Below are 24,836 nucleotides of genomic sequence, written 5' to 3'. Positions count from 1 at the left end.
AGGACTAAAAATATTTTTAAGGCTCACCATTAAGACATGATTTAATAATGAATATAACACTTAACACCAACAACCTTTATCTAGCATTAAAAAACAAGTGCATTCAAAAAGATTTGGAGTTATTTTGTTAATTTATTGAAAACGCATTTTATTTTCTTTAAGTTCTTTAATCTACCGTCATCTGTCGGTAGAAGAAAAAGCGCAATACCCAAGATTTTATTTGCTCTGTTCTTAGGCGGTGGTGGCGGGAGCAGCAGCACTGGTGGTGGCAGCAGCCTCCTCCTTGAGGCGATCCTTCTTGAGGGGACCCATGAAGGCCAGCTTGTCGGCAGGAGTCTGGAAACGACCATGACCCATCTTGGATGAGGTGTCGATGAACTTGAGCTTGATTTGCTCCAGGGCCGAACGCTTGGTGTGCTTCAATAGAGATTTGCGCAGGGTAATGATGCGCTTCTTGGAGCCAATGCAGCAACCCTTGATCATGACGAAGTCATTGTTGACCTCACCATAGTGGGGGAAGCCACCCATGGGGGTGATGCTCTTATCAGTCAGATCGTACTCGGTGGAGGCGTTGTTCTTGATAACCTAAAACAAAAACAAGACCATAGCTGTGATTAGCATCCTGAAGACCATAGAGAGCTTCGTCAATTTCAATATTTAATCTGTGGTTTGGGATTATCAGTCCTATCATTATAAATATCATGGTTATATCAAAGGTTTTTGTTTTCGATGTCGTTTTATTTAGGTTTGATCATCATTAAAAACCCAAAAACCACAAACTACTAAATGAAATTGTTGCTTCCGTTAGAAATTCGATGCTTACCTTGCCATCCTTGGTGTGAATGCCGGCACCAATGCGGTAGATCTTCTTGTTGATTTCGGTACGGTGGTGGTAACCCTTCTGACCAGCACGTGCAACCGTGGTGGACACACGAGATGGATGCCAAGCACCGATACAAGCGACCTTGCGCAGACCCTTGTGGGTCTTGCGGGGCAGTTTCTTGGTGTGCCAACGCGAGGTGACACCCTTGAAACCCTTACCCTTGGTAACACCGACACAATCGATCATCTCATCCTGACCAAAGACATTGCTGACCTGGATTGGCTTCTCGAGATGCTCACGCACCCACTTGACCTTATCTTCAATGGAGCCACCGTTCAGCTGGATCTCCATGATGTGGGCCTTCTTTTGGCGTTGCTTGATCAAACGGATCTGGAATAAGGAAAACAAAATTGGTTTTGATTACGGGATTGATCAATTTCGAAAGAAAAATTTGAATAATGAAGTATTGGAATGTACGTGATATGGTTTAACCGAGCGATAATCGCCTAAGCGGCTACGCACCGTTAGTGGAATATATCAAGTTATGCACATCGGAAAGATGGCAATTTCATCTGCGACGTTGTACCCCTAAACTGTGAATAGAGTGAGCCACAGCACGGATACCTTTTAGACCGAGCGCACCACAAGGGCGCAACAAGGCCAAGGACATCGCATTTAAGCATGACATGATGATGAAAGAATAATCAATTGCTATTTACCTGCGAATGGGCAATCACACGGATAACCTTGCAGTAACGCAGCATCTTACGGAAATCATTCTCGATGCTCTTCTTGCCCAAATCATCGGTCCACTTCTTGCTGGCCTTGGTGAAAGCCTTCTTCTTGCTCTTGTACCTGGACGATTAAAGCATTTTTCGTCTGCGATTAGAGGAAGAAAGAGGGGGAAAAAGGGAAGGGCACCTCATTGCGACGACAGAAGCGATCACAAGCGGAGATTAACCATCTTCCAGGCCATGCTCACTGATTCCAGATTCTTTACCCAAAAATTAGGTTTAGGTTGGAATAGCTCACACAACTAGCAGAGATTTGAAAAGCTCTCTCAGTGATTTTTCACTGATCCAAGAACTTTGTTATGATTTGCATAATTTAGTATGATGGATTTTCTAGTTGTAGTCAGAGTAATGTTCCCCAGTCATTTCTTTCTCTCTCTTTTTGATCAGAAGGAAGGCAGCAGAGATGGTACAAGGCTTCTCAACAGTAATTTTGCTCATTCAGATACCATCTTATCATCATCCAAAGAGAGAGGCAAAGAAGTCAGAGCTGGAGAACACGTGTTGAGAGCAAACAAAATGGCCGCATTGGTACATACCAGTTCTTGTAGAAGCGACGACGGCACTCCTCAGACAAATGCTGAGCCCAGACATTGACCAAAGCACGGAGACCGAATGGAGTCTCGATGTAACCAACGGCACCAACAACAATCATGGGTGGGGTTTCCAGTACAGTTACTGCCTCTACAACCTCCTTCTTGTTGATCTCTGCAAAATGGGAAGTAAAGAAAAAGTGAGGTTAAACACGTGTCACGTGGAACGTTCAATGAAAAATAGGTTCCCGTTCTCAGTTTGATTTTGCTTGATCAGTTCGCCCTAGTTATAATTGATAATCACGGAAATCATGTTTGTTCTAACCATAATTGATAACTAAATTCATCACGATAGCAAAAACCAACTAAATATAGTTTGAAAGATTGGGAAAAATGTTTCGAACGAAACTTACTTGAACCAGGACGGTCTGCCTCACGCACAATGTGGGTCATACCGGCTTTGTAGCCCACAAAGCAAGTCAAATGAACTGGCTTGGTGGCATCATCCTTAGGGAAAGCCTTAACCTTGCCACGATGACGGCATGAGCGCTTCTTGGGGTAGAAGGCCATGGAGCCATGACGAGGCGCAGAGAATTTACGATGAGACTGCAGAGTTTAAATAAACATAACAAATTGCATTATTATACACACTGCACTTGTTCACACTTGGAGTTTGAAAAAAAAAAAATCTAAGATTGCAATTGCACAAGAAAAATTATTAAGTCTTACCATGGCGTCTGTTCACTTCAGACGTTGAAAAGCAAAAGAAAGGAAGAAGATGGCCGAAAAGCGAAGTTGGCTGCGGTTGGGCGAATTCGTGCTGCCAGATCCGAAAACACTAGTGTTGCCAGATCAATGAACATTAGTGTTGCCAAATCAATTAACATTATTGTTGCCAGATACTAAATAAATAAAAGATACTAATAAATTTTCAACACTGTTATCGGAAAATTAATAAAGTTCTAGTTCGATAGATCGCCAACAAAAATTTCCATCGACCTATCGCACTTTTTAATTTCCATCGATACTATCGATAAGGCCATCGATGGATTTCCCAGCTCTAGCAAGCGAGGTAGCGGTCACACTAATTAGATTTGGCGCATTCCGCAGTAACAAAAAAGAAATTTTCACACAAACATGTCTACTCTAGAATTATGCGAAAAGTATTTTGAGACACGCGATGTGTACAAGTTGATGAACCTTAAGAAAGATGCCAAGGAGAAGGAAATTAAAAAAGCCTACCACAAGCTTTCCCTGTTGGTGCATCCCGATCGGGTCCCTGAAGAACAAAAGGCTGAATCCACCGAGAAATTTAAAGTCTTGTCCAAGTTGTATCAGGTTCTGACTGATACCCAAAAGCGGGCTCTTTACGATGAGCAGGGCATTATCGATGATGACGACGAGGAGAGCAATATGACTTCCTGGCTGGAATTGTGGAGCAAAATCTTTAAGCCAATCTCAGAGGAGGAGATTAGCAATTATGAAAAAGAGTATATAGGATCAGATTTAGAGCGCACAGACGTGAAAAAGTCATATTTGGGAGGAAAGGGTTGCATCAACTACATAATGAATCATGTTCCCTTTATGAAAGTCGAGGATGAACCCCGAATAAAAGTGGTTGTGGGTGAGATGATAGCTGCTGGCGAAGTGCCGGAATATAAAATATTTACAGAGGAGCCGGCAGCCAAACGAAACAAACGTCACAAGAAATATGCCCGTGAGTCCAAGGAAGCTAAAGTCATCAAGGAACGCATTGAACGTCGCAAGCAGCAGGAAGATGAGGCCGAACTGGAAGCTTCAGATGGCGATTTGGAGCAAATGATTTTGGCTCGCAAAAATAAACGTGAATCTACTTACAATTCTCTTATGGATCGTCTGTTAGAAAAGTATGGAGGTGAGGATGTATCCGAGACAGTGGACTTTGGCTCCTTGGACAAAAAGAAGAAAAAGAAGGTCAAGGCTGCAACCAAACAACAGACTTTGAATGGCGTTAAACGAGGACGTGTGGAAAAAACAAAAGCTTAAGTTTATGCCACGCGGTAGTTATATTAAGGATTAATTTTTATCTTCATTAGTTTTATACAGTTTCTATATATATATATATGTATTTATGTATCATTAAAATATCCCGTAATTCATATCAAATCCTTAATACACTTTTATATCCTTTGAGACAAGCTCATTGTCGTAGATCTCCTTGGCATAGCACAAATTGGGATAGTCAAAGGCAGCGCCATAACGATTTTTACATCCAGAAGTTGCTTTCTCTCCCGGTGTGTACACAGGTCGCCCGATTATGTTGGTGGTGGCGAAATTGCAGGTCAGCACAAAGTGATTATAGAAGTCCTTGGAGAAGCGAACAGCTGCACAGCCAACATGAGTGTTTTTCTCAGCCACTGCAATGGTGAACTTGGCGACATTCTTGTTGGGCAACTCTTCAGGGAAACCGGACATTATTTCAGGAGTGACATTGGAACGTTCAGCAAACCATTTCTCAATCTGCTCTTTGATGATTTCGGCATCAGTGTACTCCGACTCAGAGCCACTGTAACTGAAGATTGCATTGTTTTGGCCTGCATAGGCGAAGCGTTCGGTGCTGCGGCATTTATCTGGCAGAGATTGACAAGTCTTTACATTAAAGAGGGCTAGATGAGCGAGTTCCTCGCACCAGGACATTTTAGCCATGCGAACAGCCTTTGGTAGTTTCTCAACAGATCCGCTGGCCACATTATTACGCAAATCATTAAAGAGTGTAAGGATCAGCTTATGATGGGCATTCATTTTGATTTCTCGAACATCTTTGGGGCAATCCGCACTGAAATTCTAAATCGATTTGTTTAGCTTAAGGATACAATTAATAGATGCACTTACTCCTTTGTTGTTGCAGGCAATGTGCTTGTCCAAACATGTGGGCAGGGCACAGTAGTCCACAGCCAAGGTGAGTCCCATCAAAGCAGCCAACACTAGAAACAACTTCATCTTGCTGGTGCTTCTCTTGTCGTTGAATGTTCAACTGACTGTCACTATTTATAATAAAAATCCAAGGCCACACTTATTGGTCATTCGACTCCTTAGTGCGTTGGATATGTTTTGCCAGCTGCATTTGAAATTTCTCAGAGACCACAACACCAAAAACATTTGTCTGTTCACAAATTTCCTAGTAATCTTGCCCAGCTCTCTCCGCCCCTGTCATAATTATTTTAAATTTGAGTTTTAGCGGCTTTTTCGTTTGATTAGCCGACACAATTTTCAGCGAGTTGGCAAGTCTGGTCGGGCAAAATGTTACGTATAAATAAAGGAATCGGAGCAGCTGGACGCTTCTATAGCTACAAATCTGTGAGGCGCCCCAATCTAAAGGTGGTTGGTTCAAACAATGCAGAAATCCAGCCCAAAACGGATTCGGGATCACCAACTTCGGATGGTGGAAATGGTACTTCCCTGGCCAATCAACTAAAAGCCAAAATATTAGCCACTGGCCCTATTACAGTGGCCGATTATATGCGTGAGGTTTTGACGAATCCTCAAGGAGGTTACTACATGAAGCGAGATGTTTTTGGCCGAGAAGGAGATTTCATTACTTCACCGGAAATCTCGCAAATTTTTGGTGAACTTGTCGGAATTTGGTTGGTAAATGAGTGGCGGAAACTTGGTAGTCCCTCACCCTTTCAACTTGTGGAGTTGGGCCCGGGTCGTGGCACATTGGCACGGGATGTTCTAAAAGTTCTGACCAAATTCAAGTTAGGAGCCGAATTCTCGATGCATCTGGTGGAGATAAGTCCTTATTTGAGCAAATTACAGGCCCAACGCTTTTGCTATCAACACGAAACTCTTTCAGAGGATGCCCTTGCCCAATTGCCACACTATCAAGTGGGTACGACTGCTACTGGTTCGAAAGCATTTTGGCATAAACGGCTCGAGGATGTGCCCGAAGGATTCTCTTTGGTGCTGGCTCATGAATATTTTGATGCATTGCCGACGCATAAGCTGCAGTTGGTCAATGGCAAATGGCACGAAGTGCTCATAGATATAGAAGGAAAACCACAAACCCAGGATAATGCATTTCGTTATGTTTTATCCAAGTCCCAGACTCCGGTTTCCCATGTTTTTCAACCACTAACCGGAGAGACACGTACTTGTCTTGAATACTCATTGGAAACTGAACGTCAAGTCGGGCTTCTGGCCCAGCGTCTTGAAAAGAATGGTGGCATTTCTCTAATCATGGATTATGGACATTATGGCGAAAAAACAGACACATTTCGTGCCTTTAAACAGCATGCTCTGCATGATCCACTCCTGGAACCAGGCAGCGCTGATCTCACAGCCGATGTAGACTTTAAATTGGTTAAAAACACAGCCGAGTCCCAAGGAAACATATATTGCAGTGGACCCATCGAACAGGGGGACTTTCTCAAGCGCATGCAGGGCGAGGTGAGATTGGAGCAACTGTTGGCCCATGCTCTGCCCGAAAACCAAGACATTATACGCTCCGGCTATCAGATGCTGACAGATACAAAACAAATGGGAAGTCGTTTCAAGTTTCTAGCCATGTTCCCAGGCATTCTTCGGGAGCATCTCGAAAAGTATCCCGTGGCCGGTTTCAGTTGAGAATAATTTTGTTTCATTGTTTCGTTTTACATAGTTAAATAAATTACCAATATACTTTATGATTTTTTTTTAATTTTCTTTTCTTTTTATAAATGATTTAACATTTTACATAAAACTTGAAAACATTTTTAACAAATTTTCAAACCAAAATGAAGACAATCGTTTGGTTAAGTATAATGGAATTGTATCTGATACTTCATTAAACTTTAAGAAGGATTTGATTTATTTCTTTTGGAATGTAGCTTGAATGGCTTGCATTTCGCTGGGCGTGAATTGTAGGACTGCCGAAATGGCATTTAGCATATGCCGCTTGCCATCCAAATCCTTGGTCACTATATAGCTAATAATGACATTTTTCAGGTACTCCAGATTGGCTCCTTCCCGGGTCTGACATCGCTCAAGCCTAATGCAATTAGAAGTCATAACTAAAATCATTTTCCATATTTGTTCTTTAATTTTTGACTCACCTGTCTACCTGTTCTTCAAGACATTCAATTTTCTCATGCATTTCCTGTTGGGATGTAACTTTATCTTGGATGGCTTTGCGTAAGGTGGATTCTATGGAATACTTGGCCTTTCTTAGGCTGGAGATTTCAATGTCCTTACGGGCTAGTTCATTTGCATAGTGCAGCATGTGGCAATTGTCACTTAGAGAAAGCTTTTTGGACTTTACTTTCCGGTCCCCCTCGACACTATCCGCATCCGAGGAGTAATTGAACACAGTTTCTACACCAGGCTCCAAAGAGCCAGAGGGAGTGGTAGGATCTCCTGCGCCCACGCTGACTCCCTGGTGATGGAAGACCTCAAACGATGTTTTCAGTGTCTTTATCTCCTGTTCTTTTTCGTCCAAAAGTTGAAGTGAACGTTGTCGCTGTTTCTGTAGCAATTGTTCCAATTCGTTGAGCTTGCAACGAGTTTCATTCTCCAGTTCTGCTTTGGCCTCCTGCCATTTGGATCGCTCCTGTTTCAGGGACATGCGTAATTTCTCTCCCTGATGCTTCAGCTCCTGCTCCGCCTCGTCAATGTTGCGATTCAGGACTTGCACTTTTTCCTGGAGCGTTTGAATGTGCGATTGCTGCAATTCACACTTTTGCTCCAACAATTGACGCTGCTTAATGGATGTGTCCAACAGTTGCTGGACACTTTGCAACTGTTGCTCGCACTGAACATGATTCTCTGATGCGGATGCCGAGAGGGTAAGCACTTGGCTTAAATCCAAGGGATTTGCAGAGCGTGAATTTGCCGTTATTAGGAGCTTCTTGAGACGCACTAGTTCATCCACAAGAGTGGACATATCCAGGTCGTCCACTCTCTTTGTTGTTTGAGTCGTTGTTTGGCTAGGATTTATATCCATTAGTTGTTTCTTTAACGCATAGATATTATCCTGATCCTGCTGCCTAAGACGATCATAGCTGCCAACAGTGCTGCTGAGTTCTGCTAGCCTTGCCTCGAGGTTGGCCACCCGTTGCTCATGCAAGGCGGCCTGGCGCCGGCTCTGTTCTTCAGCTTTTAGCACACGACGTTGCTCCTGCTTTATGGCCTCGGCATGCTGATCCTTCAGTTGCTGCATCTCCTGGCTCACTTGCTGTAGGACTAAAGCATGATCCGACGTGGTAGAGGATGAGCTGTTGGCTTCTTGCACTTTGGCCTGGCTGAGTTTAAGCTGATCTTTGGCTTCCTTCAGCTGGAATTGGAGCTCTGTCAATCGTTTATTTTCCGCTTCATTGCTGGCGAATTGTGTCTTGAAGTTGTTTAGCTGCATCTCAATACTCTCCTTTAAATGACGCTCGTCGGCGTAAAGTTTTTGAAGCTCACGTATCATTAGCATTTGATTGCTGGTTTCCTTTTCCCGCTCTTGTCTTTCAATAATCCATTTGGCCTTTACCTCATCCACATCGCCCTTGGATCGGCTTATCAATTCCTTGGCTTGAAGTTGCATTTCGCGAATGTCCTGTTCCTTTTGGGCAATTTGTGAACGCAACTGCTTCTTGTCTGCTTGAAAAGAAGCTTCCATGCGTGATTTCTCTGCCGATAGAGTGGCCAGTGAGTTCATAAGGGTAATAATTTGAGTCTGCAATTGACCCTCAGATGATGAAGGGGTACGGGCAGCACCTTGCCCAGTTGCGGTATCTTGTTCATCGTTATCGTTCGTCGTGGAATCCCCTGAAATGTCATTTTCCTTTGTGGATTTAATCGAGGACTCAGTGTCCGCTACACCTACACTCGCGGTAGCCTCAGCATGTGCAACCAGACTGGTCTCCAGTGCCTCCTTCTCTTTCAGCAGACCCTTATATGCAGTGACCACGTCTGCAAGAATCACCAACTTGTAGATGCAATAACTTTAATTTCTTAATATTTTGGTGCCTTTTTACCTTTCAGTCGCTTCTCGTACCGATTTAATTGTTCCTTTTGGCTAGACACCAGAGCCTCCAATTCCCTCTGCCGCTTTTCCATGTTTGGAAGTACAATGAAAAACTTTAATTGGTTTTAAAGATTTAATTTACTTTCCTTTTCGTTTTTGCAACATATTTTGTGATTAAAAACAAATTGGATCTGCGCAGTTTGTCTTGGAATCGATTAGTTTCGATGAATTTTCAGGCAGCCATTATTGTTGAGGATAGCTAAATAAATAGCTAAACTGTCAACACTGCATTTCTTGCGCTTGCGCTTGTGTTGTTGGCTTTGTTGCGGAATTTTCAATTTTTAATTATTCATATTCATCGTTATTGTTGTCAGTTTGTGCTTAAAAGTGTTTTTATTTTTTGTTGTTTTGTTTTTTGTGATAAATATATGTGTATTTTATGGCCCTGCACGTAACTGTGAATGGAAAGTTCGGGTCCAACTGCAAGCGACGACCCATAAGCATTTTGGATGATCCGGAACGCGTAAAGAAGGATTTGGAAAGTGAGCGTCGCATTGCACGCATTCAGCAGGTAAGTTAGCTAATTCCATTTGACAAATCCACCTTTTCACTTCAAAATTGCTTTGCAGGTACGTGAGAAGTCTAGCAATTTGGCCAGGAAAATCCGTCAAGATGTGGCTGCTGAAAAGCAGAAGCAATTAAGTAAACTGGAGCAAATTAAGCAGCAGGAATTGAATACATGGCGTGACCATGTTTTGGTCAAAAAACATAATGACTTCCGGTCATCTATGTTTCAAGTAGGCGCAGCCCATCGGGCGGCTAAAGTTGAGACGGAAAGAATGGCCGCAATTCAGAAAGAGAAAGAAGAAAAAATACGAAAATGCAGGCAGCGGGCAAATAACCAAAAGCAATCTACGAAATCAAATCTTCATCGTCCCACCGGTGGCAGAGATCGTGAACAATTGAATGTCGAGGGACGTGCCACAATGGGAACACAGACGCCACTACCCGATGACAAGGAGAATCGATTGCTTGCAGGGCGCATTCATTGTGAGAAGCAGCGCAGCTGCAAGCAGCTTAGTCCTGAATGCAGATCACCCAAACGTAAGCGTGACATCTGCTGTAGGGAAAGACCCAAGTGTCCATGCATCAGTTCGGAAGATGACGAGGAATCGCTAGGCGAGATTAGCTACAGTAGTGACTCATCCTTGCTCGCAGAGAATCCTGTGGATGTAGTAGAAAAACCACGTCAGCCTCCAAGTAAAAATTTACAAAAGAACCCGACAGTCATTTTAGATGTGGACATTGATAGCGAGGAGGATGTGGCCATCACAACTAAAAACAAAGGCATGGAAATTAATGACCGTTTTATGCAAAGCAATCGACAATTCAGTTATGTGGTACGTTCTAGTCCGCAGACAAGTCCAGTCAGAGGTAGTCGTCCCCCAAGATTTACACAAATTTCAGATTTGGTCAAGCGCTCCGAGACAACTGGAAGCGCCCAGGTCAATCCGGTAGTTAGAGAAGAACTTCCGGTTGAGGAAATTCCGGCTCCTGCTCCGCCCCGAAGTCCACCAAAGTCTCCTAGACGAACACTAGATCCACAAACAACCAGATCACCTATTAAATTAAGTGGAACGGGCTTGGGTTCACCAAAAAGAAACTCGGGTGCAACTTCTCAAAGATCGTCAAAGACTAATGCAGGGAAAAATATTCCCAGTACTGCAAAGGTTATAGAACCCGGAGTCAAGCGAACTTCAATTTCAGGAAAAAGAAACTCTGGGATACAACCTGAAGGAGCAGTCGCTAATGCCCCCGGAATACATCCACCACTGCCACACGCTCCTCCAGTTGCAACTCCCAATATCCCCACTCCTGTTATGCATCCTACTCCATTTATGGGCATGCCACCACCTCATCCAAGTCAATTACAGCCTTTTATGGTGGGATATCCGCCACCGTATGCCATGCCATATCCAATTCCCGTACCAATGAATCCTAATTATCCTCAACCAGTCGCTTACCAGCCTGTTCAACCACCTCGGCCCAATCCCCCTGTTCCAACCAGAGTGTCAGCTCCACCAGCAACACATCATACCACTGCCACACAGTCGTCGGTCTCGTCCACCACAATTGTCATGAAGCAGGGACAGAGACAGGGGTCCACTCTGCCCTCAAGCCGAGTTCAATTCTATGACCACAATAATAAATATCATCGCAATTATGAGGCTCCTGCTGAAGCAGTGCAATTTAACCAACATGATCCCACCCAGTTAAATGCCATGGACCATGCTAGAATAGAGAATCAACTAAGGCAATTGCGTGAACAAGAGCTGGACAAACTGAGGTAAGTTATGAAAGAAGAAGAAATTACAACTTTAATTTGTTGCTAATTCTTTAGAAAAATCACTGATGAACGTGGCCAAAAGGCTTTGGAACGTGAACAAGTGCGTCGTGATTGTGCAGAGCTAACAGAGAAACTAGATGCCTTAACCCATCAAAATCCTCAACTCTTGCCGAGTGATGTAAGTTAAAATGTTGATAAAATAACAAGAAAAGTATTAGAAATTCTTTTTAATTCCCTTCAGGCCAATTTTATACCCAGTCATCGCTATGAGGATGCAGCAGCACGCCGTCAGGATGCCATGAACGAGGCCATGGAAAATATGTTGCTACGTCCAGCTATAATAACATGCCCGGAAGTGGCATCAACAACCACAACAACTAAAAAGTCGAGTAAAGTTAATGCTGAACCATTGGCCCTTAATGTGGGCGAACCATCGAGTGGACTTACTGGAGTAGTCAGCAGTGAGAGCTGTTGCTCCCTTCTCCTTGATTATGTTGACGATCAGAGCAAACAGCTAAAATCCGATTTGAAGGCAACTCAATCGAATTCGTATAAATCGCAGAAACTGAAGAATCTTCTTGAACGCATTGAAAAAATTCGCATACAATTGATTGAAGAGCTGAAAGCAGGCGAAGCCCCCTCTACAACTAGGAGCGGAAAAACTGCCCAAAAGGTAATCGAAGCGATACGCGAAGAACGTGCTCATATTCTCAATGACAAGGCCAGGACATTGGATGAGAGGGAATCTGAATTGCAGCAAAAAGAGGCCATATTGGAGCAGCGCTTGAGGCAATTCTACAAAGAGCAAAAGAAGTCCGCAACGGAGGAAAAGTCTGGCAATTCAGATGGTAAACCCATGGAGATTATTATCAAGGTGAAAAGTGATGGTACCATCAAGCGGTATGTGCCCAAGCATAAGGGCAAAATAAAAGCCAAAGAACAACCATCCAAGGAGAAACAATTGGAAACAGCAAATCTACCACCGCCTAAATCAGATCAACGCCAGATCTCGATTGACTCCAACTCTACCTCGTATAGGAGTCTGCCAACAGTAAACTATACAAATATAGAACCTGCAACTTCGTCTGCTCCTTCTAATAAAGCTGCTCCATTGCATCCTGTGATTGCTCATTATGTTAAACAATTGTTGGGCATGACACGTAATTCTGTGCAGGATTTGGGTGTTAGTAGCTCAGATGTGGCCACACCGACACCCTCCATCGTCAATGTGTCCCGCAACGTATCCTCTGGTTCAAATGCAGATAATACATTGGTGGATAATCGTCGGGTTGAGCGAGTTCAAGCATTTATCGAGGATAATCGCAGTTTCGTGGTTGAACTGGAAGATACTTTGCGAAATCAGCAGCAGCAGCAACAACAAGATAAAGAGACCAGCCAAAGAGCCTTTGATCAGATTTGGCAAAAGCATTTTGAATCCAAGCAAGCCGAGAGCATGAAAATGACGAGTAAGCAAGAACGGCAAGAGGAGAGACCTTCTGGTAGTCAACAGACAACAAATAAAAAGAAATCTGTGAGCTTGGTCAAAGAAGTGGTTACTAATAAGACAAAGCTGCAGCAGACCCAAACCCAACAACAACAACTAGTCTCCAATAAATTGAAGAGTCAATCTAGTTCTAGCCAGGAATCCGCGAACAGGCAAATGGAACGCTATGCCCAGTTAACCGAGAATTGTACACAACGAATAGCCGAGCTTACAGACTTGATAACAAAAGTCCGTGAGGAGAAGCAGCGTTTGGTAGAAGTGACTTTGACATCGGCCAGTGATGGAGAACGTCATTCCACCGAATATCTTGAATTGCCGCCAGATCAGAGAATCCAAACAGATCAACAACAGGATAATCGCCAGTCAAGATCTAGAACTGTCTCCAATGGCAGTGATGGATCTCCCCTGACATCGGAAGCATTGCCATTGCAGAAAAACAAGCCCACTGCCATTAGTAGAGATAGTGGCATCTCCGATTCGCGTCCTATAACTGCAATGGGGCAAGTGAATGTCGGAGATGCGGAGCCCCTGTCGTTGGGCTCATCCACACAGAATTCATATCGACGGGGCAAAGCTCCACCGATAACAATTCGTCGTTATAGTCCTCAATTAAATGCCGATGATCTGGCCCATGAACTCTCCACTATAGCCGAAGTGGATATGCCGACGCAGTCCCATTTGGCAGCAGTCACTCCAACACCCGTACCGTTTCCCAGTTTTGACCAATATGCCAGAGAATTACAATTGGATTTGGCCCATATGGATCCCAATCAGAGTCAGCGTTTGGAAAGGGAGTTCAACGAGCTTATTCAAGTCATAAATGAGCGCTTGGGTCCAGGAGATTATCGAGAATTTCCGAGCATTAATGCCTATCTGCATAATGTGACCACTACCCGGATACATATGGAAACCGATGCGGATGTTACATTGGCTCCCAATGAATTGATGAAACAGTTGCGTCTGTCCAATGTGACTATGCAGAGTTTTCCCAATCGACGGGAGTACATGCAACAACTGCTTGCTGGAGAAACATCTGAGCAAAGGGAATTAATTGATAGTGCTAGCTTGGATAATGACTCCACAGACTCGTTTAATATTGAGGCGGAATTACGCCAACGACGCATATTGAAGAGTTCTTTTCGACGTGAACATAATCAAGAAGTTGCCAGTAGTACGCGTCGGGAAAGTATTCCAGAACTGAATACAATTGATCCTCTACCCAATGAGAGTGGCATCGAACCTCTATCTAGCGATTTTGAGAGAGATCTCCAAAGTCTGGGTATGCATTGGCCCGCCGCAATGCGACAGAGGCAACGTCAGGCGGCTGCTTTGGGTCATAGCACTAGCACGAGTAATCCATCGCCAGAACCACCACCGTCCCGCACAGTTCGAGGTGGTGCTCAAAATCGTTCAGCAAAAAAATCAAAGGAAGATTCCATTGATGTACAAAATGCCAGCAATTTGGGACGTACTCTAAATTTGCGCGAATTCCTTACCCGAGAGCTTCTTAAACATCGCGCTCATAGTGGTAATAGTTCAGTAGAATCGGATGATTCGCTGAAGAGTAATTTCTTGCGTTCTGTCATGGATTCACTCTCGACTTCGCCGCACAGTCCGGGCATGGAACATGGCACCACGACAATCGATAGACAGAAAACCTCAACACCGGTAGGCTCATTCCTTAGTGCTCATGAGAAATCCAAAACAAAATCTAATGCCGAATCGCAGCAAAATCACGACAATTCGCAACTATTTTCGGGTGAGAGTGGTCTTTCGGCTGTAAATTATCCAGATGGTACACCACCCGTGCCTTACGAGCGTTCCAAGTCGGCAAACTAAAAATCCCCAAGAAACTAATCTAGTAACAGAAATTTTTTATTTGACACTTAATTATTTCTATATATAGAGTTAAGTATTTATATATTTTGTTTCAATAACTTGTAATTACTATATTCAAAAAAATATACAATATTTGTTTTACAATTTTAAAGTACAGAGTAGTTTAAATTTTGTTCACAGTAATGTTTTATTTAACTACATAATTCAGTGAGGGTAATCGAAACGGAAACGAATGCAAAAGTTCAATGGGCATCAGTTTCGAAATATTAAAAAATAGAAATAGATGTCATGTTTTGGAAACTTTGACCCACTTGTTGAAGAACTTCAAATCGTTTTTCCTTTTCTTTTTCCCATCACAATAATTTGTAAGTACCATACATATAAGGCAGCACACTGAATACGAAACAATTATGTTTCGTAAAGATAAATATACAAAATTATATTGCAATTTTCGCGGTTGAGTTGAGAGACTTTTATCTTTCGGAATTGAAAATCTACTAAGTACATGAAACATCAAGGATATATAGTTACAATTAACGCAAGACAATAGAAAAACTGTTTTCTATCTGTGATTTTCCACTTCAGTCAATGGAATATAAATCTCTTTGAGAGATTAATTTCCCTAATTTTTTGTGTGTCTACAAAACTGAACACTAAAGTTGGATTAGAAATTAGAAAGAGCAGAGCTGCACCTCTGATTCTTGATGAATGCAGAAAAAATATCTATCTGAATTCTAAATTCTAATGTAGAAATGATTCTATTCTGGTTGATTATTATCTCGCTCTTGTTGCATGCGTGTGAAAGTTGTATTGGCTATTGTTTTGAGGGCTTCAGCCTCAGCACCAGTCGCCTCGACCATTTGGCGCAGGTGGCCTTGAGGTTTCTTTAGCAGCAAATGGGGCACATCAAACTCGACGGCATAACCCGCATCCATGACTATAATGCGATCCGAATCCATGACGGTATGCAGTCTATGGGCCACAGTGAGTACCGTGCATTGTTTGAATTTAACTCGTATGGTCCGTTGGATTAGAGCATCGGTTCTACAGACAAGATTCATATGATATATCATTGTAATTTTGCATAATCTAGTATAAAACTTACTGTGGATCCACATTGGCGGTGGCCTCGTCAAGTACTAGCACCTTATTGTTTCTAAGAATTGCGCGAGCTAGACAGAGCAATTGACGCTGGCCCACACTGAAATTGCTGCCTCTTTCCGTGACCATAAAGTCAAGACCAGGAATGGATCCACGCAGCTCCACATCCTCCAGAGCTTTCCATAATTCGGCATCGCTATAACGTTCAAATGGATCCAAATTATAACGAATACTCGCCGAGAAGAGGACTGGATCTTGTGGTATAATAGAGATTCGTGTGCGAAGAGTTTCCAAGGAAATTGAACCCGTTTCGATGCCATCAATATAGACGCCGCCCTCAATGTGGGCCAGTCGGAAGAGAACACCAATCAGTGAGGATTTGCCAGCTCCAGTGCGTCCAACAATACCGACCTTCCAGCCGGGTTCTATCGTTAAACTAAGATGTTTAAGCACAGGTGAACCATTCGGGTCATAGCGACAGCTCATATCACGTAGTTCCACTTGACCATGCGTTGGCCATTGTGGCGGAGGAACCTTTTCCATCGCTGGCTCTTGTTCGAGCTCTGTATATTGAAGGACACGCTCTACGCTGGTCATCTGTTGGAGGGATTCGGCAACTTGCCGTACACCATATTGTACCATGCCCGTAAGAATCATAGCCTGAGCTATGGCCAGACCAGCATCACCACTGTACGTAGCTATAATTAAAGTTGGAGGTTAATAAAAATGGTAACATTTTGTGCTTGGTAGAAGATGGACTTACTTTCGCTTGAGATAATGAAGCTAAAGGTGACGGCTGTCAGGAAACAACAACTCACACAATCCAACCAAAGACCTAGGGCCGTATTAGCCGACATGGCCAATTGCCAGACACTACTATGAACATCCTGTAGTAGATCGAATTCTTTGGCCACCACATCTTGCAGCTGACGTGAACGTATAATGGCCAAACCCGATAGAGAAGAGCTTAAATGCGAGAACACTGGGCTGCGACAGATGCCCTCCAAACGCTTTAGATCCTGCGATGGCCTTAGATATAGCTTCATGATCAGCATATCAATAATGGCGACAATCAGCATGGCAGCTATCAAAATGGGATTTACCACAGCAATCACAATTAAAATACCAAACATGACTAAAGCAATCTGTATGAAATCCATCATGGCACGGGGCAATAGCTCATCGATAGCGCCCATGTCCTTGGAGAATCGATTCAATATTCTACCCGAAGGATTCGTGTCAAAGAAACGCATTGTGGCATGCAAAATGCATCCAAACATACGATCATGAAGCACTTTGGACGCATGCATGCATGTCTTAAAGAACAAAAAGCCACGGAATGTGGTCATTATGACAACGGCGATAATAAGTCCTCCGTAGATGTACATGCACTCGAATGTGGTGAAACTAGTGGTCTTGCCCTGGGATCGCTGATCCTCCTGCTGAGTCCAGAAGTTCGAAAAATAGTCCGAGCTACTGCAAACCACCTGGGAGAGCACCATGACAAAGACCATGAAACTGAAGCCAAGAAGAGTACTTCCAGCATGAAAGTATTCATACCAAACGCGAAACGAAATACTGCCCGATGCTTGGGCTTCGGCTAATTCATCATCATCATCCAAGGCGTTAGTATCATCGCGATCGCTACTGCTTAGCTGAAGGTAGGAAAAATATATACATATACAATACTATAAATATTATAATGATTCTCTTTACTTACCGATTTGCTGCCATAGGTGGAATTGCTCTTCTTTCTTAGAGGTTGATAGCCATCACGGACACCATCTATATAGGGTATATCATCATCATCATCTGCCTCATCGTCGTGAAGTGTGTGTGTGGATTCCTGTAACTCGCTAGACTCAAGCTCCTTCTCCTCCTTTGGTCTCTCGAGCAGACGGGCAAAGTCCAAATCACTATTGATGAGCTCCTGATATGTACCCTGCCTCAAAATGCGTCCTTTATCAACTATCACAATCCAATCAGCTTCGGATAGGAAATGCACTTGATGTGTGACCAAGACGCGTGTGGCTTTCTGTTGGGCAAGTCGTCCACGTGGTCCGATAACCTCGTCAAACAGATGTCTTCCCACATGGGCGTCTACAGCACTCAGTGGATCGTCGAGAAGATATATCGACGCCGGCTTATATACTGCCCGTGCCAGACTAATGCGAGCTCGTTGACCTCCCGAAAGCGATGCACCACGCTCTCCCACTACAGTCTTGTCTCCATTGCTCAGCTGCTGGAAATCGGTGGTTAGGGCACAACAACGAGTAACCTCGTGATATCGCTTGCGATCATATTGCTCGCCAAACAATATATTGTGACGCACTGATCCCGTAAAGAGCCACGGCTCTTGGGCGGCATACGATAATTCGCCAACAACCTGGACACCACCATCGATTATGGGTAATTCTCCGAGAAGTAGCTGCAGCAATGAGCTCTTTCCGGCCCCCACTGGGCCAATTACGGCGCACAATTGTCCCTTCTTAATGTCCAAATTAAATTCCTGCAGCGTAATCGCTCGCTGTCCCTTCTCCTGATCCCAGCTGGCATTGATGTCTTTCAGGAAAATAGCCTTCGTGTCGCTACTACCTGCATCCTGTGATTGCTTCTTGTGGGTCAATCCTTGGGCCTTCTCATCGCGATCCTCCAACTGTAGAAAGTCCTGAATGCGACGCAGTGAAACAAAGGCTTCAGCACCAAAACTAACTGCCAGGGGATACCAAATGGCAGCCACCAATTGAAGGATATTGTAATAACTAGCCGCCGAGAAGACAAAGTCGGCTGTGATTTTCTGACCCATCAGGGCGGCAGCAGCCAAAGTTATATATAGAGTGGATCGCTCGGTGAACACCATGGTGCTGAGGTAGAAGCCACGCAGGTAAGATGCATATCGTATCTGTTTTATTTCACGTCGTCGGGCTTCAGCCACGACAGCCTGAAAGGGTCGCTCCCAAGCATACATCTTAATCACCTGAATGCCCTGCACCAGCTCATTCATGATGCCCACTCGGGCGTCAGTCCGTTCGGCAATTCTCAGACGCAGAACCGAGGTCAGTTTACTCAATGCCGTTTGGACGGGCACAGTTTTCACGAGTAGTCCCACCACGCCCACAAGAGCTGGTATTCCGATGCGTAACCAAATCAGATAACACGTCAAAACTGCATGCAACGGCATTATCCATATCCAATGCATGAATATGAAACCATAATCCAGCCGATTCACATCATTCGAAAGCAAATTAATTAGATATCCAGCTGGCGTTTGTCCTGCCGTCTTCATCGAGAGACGCAGTGTCTTGCGATAAATCAGAGAGCAACAAGCGATACGCATCCGGGCTCCCATTAAACGTTGTCGCAGATCCACATGATGCAGCAAAAAGCATCCAAGGAGCGTGGCACCAACAAGAACCGTACCCAGGCAGTAAATATCATTCCAAACATACAGACTAGCCTCTGCCAAGGCATTGGGTACATCGGCTGTGGCATTGACTGGGCCTTGACTCTGATCCTTCAATGGATTATCGGAGTCCAAAGCATTGGGTGAATCAACTAAAATTCAAAAAAAGAATCGTCATAGGGTTTATTTTTCGGTTACTGTGATAAACTCTCTTACTATTTTTCGCCGAATTCGCATCACCGATGGCACGTACTGTTCGATTCAGTGCGTCCAAACTTCCATTAGCTGCAACTTCCAGAATCGGTAAGGCAACAGGTTGTTGAAACTGCAGCAATAATTGCGCCAATACAGCAGGAATCAAGGTCCTAAAGGATATTTCAAAAATCAGACAAACCAGAGGAACATTCTATTGACTCCACTCACTTGATAATAATATAAGTCAAACTTATGATTCCATTCACTATGGTGGGACCCAAAAAGCAACGAAATAGGGCATTACGCAGCTTTGGCTTATTTTTCTTACGATGCGAGCGCTCCAGCTCCTTAAACCATTCACTGGAATTCAATTTTCGGCACTTTAATACATACTCAAACAAGTTAATAGAAATTCAGGGGACACTTACTGTTCCAATCGATCACCCAATGGCTCTGAATAATCCTCTTCTAGACATGCGGTCAAATCCTTTGTGTCCACTCCTTTTCTTGAACCACGATATAGCAAAGGCACTGCCCAGGCAAAGAGCAATTGGGATATAATATTGGCATGCTCTCGGGGATTTTTACGTTCCGGTTTTGAACTGCTATCCATGTTTTATCTCATGCGGCAGCTGCTCCTCCTCTTATTCCTATCTTGAATGAAAATTAGGTTTATACATATATCTTCAAAATACGTGCATGATTGGGTGTAGTTTTTGTTTTTTACACCCTCATCTTGCACGGGCAGACTACTTAAATAATTAAGTTTTTTTTGTTTTTGTTTTATTTCTTTTTACTATGTGACTTTCTCAGCTGTGAATAATAACAACAATAGGAATTGCCGGGTCTTATCGCCCAAGTCGTCTGACCTTGCGCAACGAGCAGTAACCTAGTTTTCCAGTTCTTTGTCAGAATTACTCAAATTGTCAGTGGAAATCTTGTTGGCTGATGAATGAAGTAAATCTTCATTGTTTTTGTTTAAATCTGACATCGTTAATAGACAGAACTAGTTTACTTAAACATTTCAAATATCAGCAATTAGTTTCACTTTGAAAATTGAAATAAAACCTATTAAAACTCTCAGAAAATAGATAACAAAAGTTGTCAAGTTAGCTTTGGAAACGAAACTACTTACTTATCGTGTGATTTATTAAGTAATAAACAAAATTCTAAGCTCTTTTGGTTAAATAAGGTGTGCTTCAATGGGCATGGACATATATCTTTTCCGATAACTTGTAAGAAAGTACTCAACTTCAGTTCAAAGTAGTAGATATATGTACTATGTAATATAGGGAACACTTTTGCAACTGATTGTTGAATAGCAATTGTTTATTACAGTATTTATATATCCATATATAGGATATATTTGCTTTCGAGGACAAAACCTAAAAAAAGATTGCTATAGTCTCCCCTTAGCAGTTAACGTCTTTAATCAACATTTCCTAGAAGTTTTGTGATGCAAAAAGCCACTTGTAACAATAAGAGCAACGGTTATCTATGTAAAAAATACAGTCAAATACATTATTTTGCTTTCTATATAGCGATTTATCAGGATAGACCAAATGTGGGAGTATTTCGCAATATGTATAAATGATCCGCAATATACATACATATATGGATTTATGTATGTACATATATAGATTTATCACAGTTTGAAATGAAATCAAAGTCTATTGTTTGCTCTTTTCTTCAGTTTCTGCATTTATATACCCTAGCACAAGGAGTGCACCAATATTGTTCTCAAGCTTGTATGTAAAGCACAAGAGGTAATAGTTTGATTAATATCTTTCCCAAAATTGATGAAGATCTGCCTGCTATATCTTATCGTTCCGATAAGTACGGTCGGCTCGATTGGGGGGGAAACTTTTCAACTAGTTTATTAACGATTAGAGATAACAACCTGGCAATTTGTTCAATTTTATTAAAACTAGAAGATTATATCATATTTTTTCTTATAAATGTATGATTAATTCCCGGAGAGACCTTTCTTTGACGGAAATTCAACTTTTTCTAAACATTAATAAGTAACACAAACACTAGTAAGAGTATGAAAACTTCGGCATGGTTGAACTTAACCTCGCCCTTTGGTTTTTAGCTAGATCTGAACGGTTTTTTTTCCAACATTTATGTATGTATATATGTATAAATTATACTCGTATAACATTGAACGGACTGTCACACACGTCTGTGATATCGGTCATTAACTTAATGCTTTATTTATTTGCTTTGTCTGTAACTGATAAGTTTAGCAAATGCGCATGGCGGTGGTGGATCACGATCAAAACGCTTATATGCTAAACAATCTGTGTTTGCATCCTCAGCATTTGATATCATAATCATAATTTTATATTATTAAAGATAAGCAAAACAAAACAAACAAACACACGAGAAGCTAACAGCAAAGAGAAAAAAGGTCAAAACGAGTTGTCCATGAGGTTAAATGCCATTACACTTGCCGACCCACTTTCATAGAAGATTTCACTTTTTCTGTGTAGGTGACCCCAACACTTGAGTGAAATGAAGTAACAGCCGCCGAATCATAGTTTATCTTATCGCTTCTTTTTAATTAAATGTTAAACACTTTTCAATTGAGTACAATGAATGACATTCAATTCTGAGCATGGAAATTGGCCAATTAAAGTTCATCCAACAAACAAAATACACAGAGAAGAGTTACAATAAAGGGGAGAACGAAAAATGTTCATTAGAGTGTGAAAGGCAGACAGACAAGTGAGAGAAAAAGAGAGAAATTAAACATGAGGGAGAGAGAGAGAGACCAACAATAAGTCCTATGCTTAAAAGAGAGATAAAACAAAGTACTGCACACGCTATGACAATGATAGGGTATATTAGTTGTTTCATTGATCAAACTCCAACTCCCACTTTTAAACACTCTTTCCCAAGGCTTGCACTTGTTTCAGAGACTCTACAAGTCGGCCAAGACCTTATAATGATGGTGTTTGAAGTAGTTTAACTTAATAATCATCCATTATATAATTTTGCCTCACAGTCGCTGATAATGATGACGATTCATAAACCAAAAACAGTGATTAGTTTTTTTTTCTTGTTATTTGTTATTGTACTAAATAATTTCATCATGAATATCAGACACAACATGTAAATTATACTAGCAACAGCAACAGCAACAGTTGTTCAACTGTTTCATATTCCACTAATTATAAGAAATATTTTCGCAACTGTTAATCCAGATTTTAATCTTGCTTTTGATTAATCAAACATTTTGCGAATCGAATGCATACATATGTATGTATACAGGTGGACTTAGTACAGTCGCAATTGGCAACAGAATTTAAGATAAAGGCAGTACGAAAAACCGGCAAACAGGTGGGTCTTTGGGTTAATTACTTGAAGACTTGTATTCAATTTTCCACATAAACGGCAACGGGTTAACTTGCATTAGAGTAACGAATGAGAGAGAGAGAGAGAGAGAGAGAGAGTGTGAGACACCCAAATAAAAAGAATTGAAATAATATGCAACGGTTAATGACGTAAAAAAAGGTTTGGGAGCCCTCCTCCCCCCCTCCAACAAAAGCACAGCGCAGACAAGAAAAAAAAAGTGGCGTGAAAACAAAATGAGTAACGAAGGAAAAAAAAAGAACAAGCAAAATGAGCGCATATATCTAATTTTTTGTTCTGTTCTTTTGTCCGTAGCACATATTACGCGAACAAACACATACCACGGCTCTTTGGTGGATGAATGTTACATACATATACATATATGTATGTATGTATGTATATTGTGTATTAATTATTTTTATTTATATTATTTTCTTTTTTATCGCCAATATTCATTAATTTCAGAGAATTGAATTGAATTATTTATATTCGTTTTGTACAGAGTGTAACAACCACTTGAAGCTTCCACAGATTCGGTCCGTTGACACGTGCAGAATACTTATTACGGCTAGGATTCTCGACAAAACACAACCGGCGAGGTGCTCAACTCGAACGCAACTGTAATTCATTGGCAAGAAACTGGAACCCCTCTCAAAGGCGTGGGAGAGAACTGTTAGATTGGGCAATGCAAGACACTCAGGCAGAGCGGGAGAGCGAGAGAGACGAGAACAAGAGAATAAAAAGAGAGAGAGCTGTGACGAAGCACAGATAGGGAGAGAGAGAGAGAGAGATAGGGTGAGAGAGAGGAATAGGGAGAGTTGCTAGCTGTGTTATGCACTGTGCTACAAAATTACGGTCGTCGACAGGTGAATATATTATCATTCATTGCCTTCGTCATTGCCAAATAAGAAGTTATTTTCAAAACTATTTAAAGTGATTTTTATGATTTAGTTTTATCAATTAGAGCAGACAGACTTTTAAAACTCGATTATCCTAAAAATTGGTCTGTAACCTTATTTACTTACATAAGTATATATCTATCTATCTATTTATATCTGTCATACAGAGAATGCGTTCCAATCTCTGTTATCATTATACAGTTACATTATCTCAGTTTTAGACTAGAATGCAGCATAAAAAGGGGGACCACGTGACGTATACTTAATGATATTAACCTATTTATTGCTTGGTTTTGTTTGTTGCTGCATTTTAATTGCATTAAAATTGAGCTATATTTTTTTTAATAACTATATTTAAAATACACACGTTTTGAAATGATGTACTTACATATGTATTTGATTTTATGAGTCATTATTAATGGAGATAAGAAGAAAAAAAAAACCATATCAAAACAAAATTCAGCTAATGTCAAAGGGGCAAAAATCTACAAATGTAAATAATTCAATGCAAATACAGCATAAAAATGATTGCTCTTGAAATCTCTTATCATCACACACACATTTATAAGAGAATCTAAACATACATATTTGTGTAGGTATAATTAAATAAATACTCTGATGATTAAATCATAGCACTCTGAGACGTTCTCTTAGTCGATTGCGTCAATAAATGAAATAAATATTCCGGTCAATTTATTTTAGAATGAATTTGACAAGTGTCCTTCAGTTTTGGATCCTTTTTCTTGTTTACCAACAAGTAAACGCTTCCTCATCAATGGATAACCATTTGGTAAGTGGACAGAAACTAAATCAAGAAATTGCTAACTTTTAAAGTTGTTAACATGTAGTATGATGCCATTAATGAGTTAAAGAGATTAATCACGGAACATGTAAAGAGGGATAACGAAAATATTGAACTTCAAAGAAAACTGATTGCTAATAGACATGAGAGTATGGAACTTAAAGCGAAAACCCAGCAAATTGAGTTGCTTACTAAATTAAATGAAGATTTGCGTAATCACAATGCAAAAATATATGATTTCCAGAATTATACACTTAACAGGCATACAATTGAAA

General features: G+C 41.7%; 7 protein-coding genes and 2 non-coding genes across 11 annotated transcripts; 3 read left to right on the top strand and 6 right to left on the bottom strand.

The window, feature by feature from the left end:
• Positions 1 to 112: 112 nt before the first annotated feature.
• Positions 113 to 3,001, bottom strand: RpL3 (ribosomal protein L3). 2 transcript variants are annotated; one of them, XM_068300983.1, is made up of 6 exons: positions 2,877 to 2,999; positions 2,561 to 2,753; positions 2,154 to 2,322; positions 1,543 to 1,678; positions 824 to 1,213; positions 113 to 585 (listed from the first exon to the last, which is right to left on the bottom strand). In XM_068300983.1, the coding sequence occupies exons 1-6, from the start codon at positions 2,877 to 2,879 to the stop codon at positions 232 to 234; spliced, it is 1,245 nt and encodes a 414-aa protein (XP_068157084.1). In that variant the 5' UTR covers positions 2,880 to 2,999; the 3' UTR covers positions 113 to 231. The 2 variants fall into 2 exon arrangements, with proteins under 2 accessions (XP_068157084.1, XP_068157085.1); XM_068300984.1 differs by lacking the exons at positions 113 to 585; positions 824 to 1,213; positions 1,543 to 1,678 and adding an exon at positions 1,687 to 1,909 and having other exon boundaries at positions 2,877 to 3,001.
• Positions 1,997 to 2,080, bottom strand: LOC137586006 (small nucleolar RNA U83). Its single transcript, XR_011033666.1, has one exon. It is a non-coding gene; the product is annotated as a small nucleolar RNA U83 (small nucleolar RNA).
• On the bottom strand, positions 2,417 to 2,497 carry LOC137586004 (small nucleolar RNA U43). The gene has a single exon (XR_011033665.1). It is a non-coding gene; the product is annotated as a small nucleolar RNA U43 (small nucleolar RNA).
• Positions 3,002 to 3,223: 222 nt separating the features above from the next.
• On the top strand, positions 3,224 to 4,292 carry LOC137585276 (J domain-containing protein CG6693). The gene has a single exon (XM_068300985.1). It carries the CDS (start codon positions 3,285 to 3,287, stop codon positions 4,170 to 4,172), a length of 888 nt encoding a protein of 295 aa, XP_068157086.1. The 5' UTR covers positions 3,224 to 3,284; the 3' UTR covers positions 4,173 to 4,292.
• Positions 4,155 to 5,166, bottom strand: scpr-C (SCP-containing protein C). The gene is made up of 2 exons (XM_068300986.1): positions 5,019 to 5,166; positions 4,155 to 4,970 (listed from the first exon to the last, which is right to left on the bottom strand). Exons 1-2 carry the CDS (start codon positions 5,124 to 5,126, stop codon positions 4,296 to 4,298), a joined length of 783 nt encoding a protein of 260 aa, XP_068157087.1. The 5' UTR covers positions 5,127 to 5,166; the 3' UTR covers positions 4,155 to 4,295.
• A 10-nt stretch (positions 5,167 to 5,176) lies between these two features.
• On the top strand, positions 5,177 to 6,811 carry LOC137585273 (protein arginine methyltransferase NDUFAF7 homolog, mitochondrial). Its single transcript, XM_068300982.1, has one exon. It carries the CDS (start codon positions 5,427 to 5,429, stop codon positions 6,750 to 6,752), a length of 1,326 nt encoding a protein of 441 aa, XP_068157083.1. The 5' UTR covers positions 5,177 to 5,426; the 3' UTR covers positions 6,753 to 6,811.
• A 75-nt stretch (positions 6,812 to 6,886) lies between these two features.
• GCC88 (GRIP and coiled-coil domain containing 88 kDa) lies at positions 6,887 to 9,307 on the bottom strand. Its single transcript, XM_068300980.1, has 3 exons — positions 9,125 to 9,307; positions 7,220 to 9,059; positions 6,887 to 7,155 (listed from the first exon to the last, which is right to left on the bottom strand). The coding sequence occupies exons 1-3, from the start codon at positions 9,204 to 9,206 to the stop codon at positions 6,975 to 6,977; spliced, it is 2,103 nt and encodes a 700-aa protein (XP_068157081.1). The 5' UTR covers positions 9,207 to 9,307; the 3' UTR covers positions 6,887 to 6,974.
• Positions 9,308 to 9,426: 119 nt separating this feature from the next.
• ana1 (anastral spindle 1) lies at positions 9,427 to 14,955 on the top strand. The gene is made up of 4 exons (XM_068300976.1): positions 9,427 to 9,685; positions 9,744 to 11,461; positions 11,516 to 11,639; positions 11,703 to 14,955. The coding sequence occupies exons 1-4, from the start codon at positions 9,554 to 9,556 to the stop codon at positions 14,802 to 14,804; spliced, it is 5,076 nt and encodes a 1,691-aa protein (XP_068157077.1). The 5' UTR covers positions 9,427 to 9,553; the 3' UTR covers positions 14,805 to 14,955.
• Cftr (CF transmembrane conductance regulator) lies at positions 14,889 to 23,468 on the bottom strand. 2 transcript variants are annotated; one of them, XM_068300977.1, is made up of 8 exons: positions 23,202 to 23,468; positions 19,932 to 20,157; positions 19,732 to 19,863; positions 19,525 to 19,673; positions 17,626 to 19,460; positions 16,669 to 17,560; positions 15,910 to 16,603; positions 14,889 to 15,848 (listed from the first exon to the last, which is right to left on the bottom strand). In XM_068300977.1, exons 2-8 carry the CDS (start codon positions 20,114 to 20,116, stop codon positions 15,563 to 15,565), a joined length of 4,173 nt encoding a protein of 1,390 aa, XP_068157078.1. In that variant the 5' UTR covers positions 20,117 to 20,157; positions 23,202 to 23,468; the 3' UTR covers positions 14,889 to 15,562. The 2 variants fall into 2 exon arrangements, with proteins under 2 accessions (XP_068157078.1, XP_068157079.1); XM_068300978.1 differs by having other exon boundaries at positions 19,932 to 20,153.
• Between the last annotated feature and the right edge of the window lie 1,368 nt (positions 23,469 to 24,836).

The sequence above is a fragment of the Drosophila tropicalis genome, unplaced genomic scaffold, assembly GCF_018151085.1.
Source record: "Drosophila tropicalis isolate 14030-0801.00 unplaced genomic scaffold, ASM1815108v1 contig_878, whole genome shotgun sequence".
Classification (NCBI taxonomy): domain Eukaryota; kingdom Metazoa; phylum Arthropoda; class Insecta; order Diptera; family Drosophilidae; genus Drosophila; species Drosophila tropicalis.
Note: the sequence above shows the minus strand (reverse complement) of the source record. Positions and strands in the feature narration are given on the sequence as shown.